Source organism: Phalaenopsis equestris, unplaced genomic scaffold (assembly GCF_001263595.1).
Source record: "Phalaenopsis equestris unplaced genomic scaffold, ASM126359v1 Scaffold223968, whole genome shotgun sequence".
Taxonomy (NCBI): Eukaryota; Viridiplantae; Streptophyta; class Magnoliopsida; order Asparagales; family Orchidaceae; genus Phalaenopsis; species Phalaenopsis equestris.
This window is the reverse complement of record NW_018242062.1, coordinates 1-2,283: the sequence shown is the minus strand read 5'-3', so window position 1 is coordinate 2,283 and position 2,283 is coordinate 1. Positions and strand designations below refer to the sequence as shown.

At 32.6% G+C, this 2,283-nt stretch overlaps 1 protein-coding gene across 1 annotated transcript; it reads right to left on the bottom strand.

Annotated features, from left to right (window-relative positions):
• Window positions 1–767: 767 nt before the first annotated feature.
• LOC110037714 lies at window positions 768–1,922 on the bottom strand (the record flags this gene model as incomplete). The annotated part of the gene is made up of 3 exons (XM_020742421.1): window positions 768–854; window positions 1,161–1,229; window positions 1,541–1,922. Coding segments are annotated over 3 exons (538 nt in total), but the record flags the coding sequence as incomplete, so codon positions are not given.
• Window positions 1,923–2,283: the final 361 nt, after the last annotated feature.

Here is a 2,283-nt window from a genome sequence, read left to right as displayed (position 1 = left end):
ATCACAAAAGAAATACATCCTAGATCAACAAAAGGCGATAGGCATGATTGGATGCAATCTTGTTGATACTCTAATGAATCCCAACAAGTCTACTAAGAAGAATAAAGTACATTTATGGTTAAGGGAATATATCAAAGATTGGTAGAAAAACTCATTTATCTCACATACGAGGCCAGATATTGCAAATTTTGTCAGCATTGTGAGTCAATATATGAATGATCCAAATGAAGAGCATTTGGAGATGGTGTGTAGGATTCTGAGGTTTCTCAAGAAGACTCTTAGTTATGATTTAATTTTTGAGAAAATCATATACACACATTGGCAGAAGTCTACACTGATGCAAGCTGAGTTGAATAACTCACTACAGATGGTCCGCCACATGGTATTGCTCTTATCCATGGAAAAATATGGTTACATAAAGAGGTAAGAAGCGACTTGTTGTTTTAGAAGCAGTGTTGAATTAGCCTATAGGACACTTGACTTAGGAATCTGTGAAGGGATATAAATCTAAAAATTATTAAGGAAAATGGGGTGTACCTCCAATAGGTCTATACAGATGTTTTGTGACAGTCAAGCAACCATTCGTATTGCCAAGAATCCAATGCATCAAGACAAAACCAAAAATATTGAAATTGATAGGCATTTTATTTTTGAAAAGGTTAATGGTGAAATTAGACAACTAAGCTACATCCCGACACACCAACAAGTTGTTGATGTCTTCACCAAAGCTCTTCCTTTAAGAGTCTTTTCAAAGTTCAATACTAAACTTAGTCTCTACAACATCTACACCGAGCTTGATGGGGAGCATGTAAAACTGAGAAATTCGGCTCCTCTCCAAGGGGGTCGGCCAGTTGCTTCACAAAATCATGAAAAAATTTTATTGGTGATATCTTTGGAAAAACCTTTGTTAGTTTTATTCTCTTCTTATTTTATGTCTCTTTATTTTTTATTTTAGATTTATTTGCTTTGCTAATTTAAACTAGATATATTTGATAAGTTTATAAATTAGGAGGAATTGGTTTGACTATATATATGTAACCTACATGTGAATAATGAAGTTAAGTAATTTTTCCTTCTCAAACAATTTCTACAAAAACTTTAATGGAAAAATATCTACATAAATAAGAAAATTTTAATAGCAATTACGCAAAACAACTGACCTTTTTCAAGCAGCGTGCTGAGTAGCGATAACTGGTCCCAATATCTTTTATACATCTAAAAGGCTCTAGCTAAAAAAAAACTCATTTACATACATACCTCCCAATTCTTATGTATTTACATATCTAACACCTAAATTTTGATTTTGACATTCATACCACCGAAATCTTTTATATCACATCAAAAATACCACTATTTTGATGTTTAAAAAGTAAAACACACTTCTTCATGTATAAGTTGGCATGCATGTAAAAATTGAAGTCTAGGTGTTGACATGTAAATACATAAGATTTGAGTTGTATGCATGTAAATCCTCCAATAATAAATCTTACAGTGATAATCCTGCATAAATCAAACAAACTCACAAGTTCAAACATTTTACCTTATCTTTCATGCCAATTAACAACAGTCTTTCTAGCAAACCATTGTTCAGCAAGAAACTAAAAGTTAAAAGTGGCCTTTCCGGGGTATAACTGCTCGATAATTTGGAATTGTTTTTGCCAGTTAGAATATGGGAGAGTTTTCGTTTCCGCGAAATGTTTTCAATCTTAGATTGATAAGAATTTGCTAAAGCAATCTCGCTTGATTCCTCTAAATAGAACTCTTTGGAAGATTTTCTATCTACTCCCCTTTTTTTGTGAACAGGAGGATAGTCCTGCAGATCAACATCACCGTAGATTAACTGACCAGAAACTTGTTTGAACTTCAAAATGGGACTCAGAGGCGGCCTCACGGCTCTTGTTGACCGAGGGCCTTTTGGGAAACTGAAATGCAAATTTGATGGGTTTATTTCCGAAGAAATTCATAAAAAGAGCATAAATTAATCCCAAGCACATGATATAATGGTGTAAATGAATTAAAATAGAGAATATTACATACATAACACAAAATTCATATGCATTTAGATATCTAGCACCAAAAATTTGATATATACATTTATAACACTTTGGTGTTATAAAACTATGCATGAAAATGTGTATTTCACTTTTAAAAAGTAAAAATAGTGGTACTTTTTATGTGATGTCAAAAATTTGAGTGGTACGAATGTAAATATGAAAGACTAGGCGTTAGATATGATAATATATTAGCATTAAGCGGTATGCATGTAAATGCCCCATTAAAGTA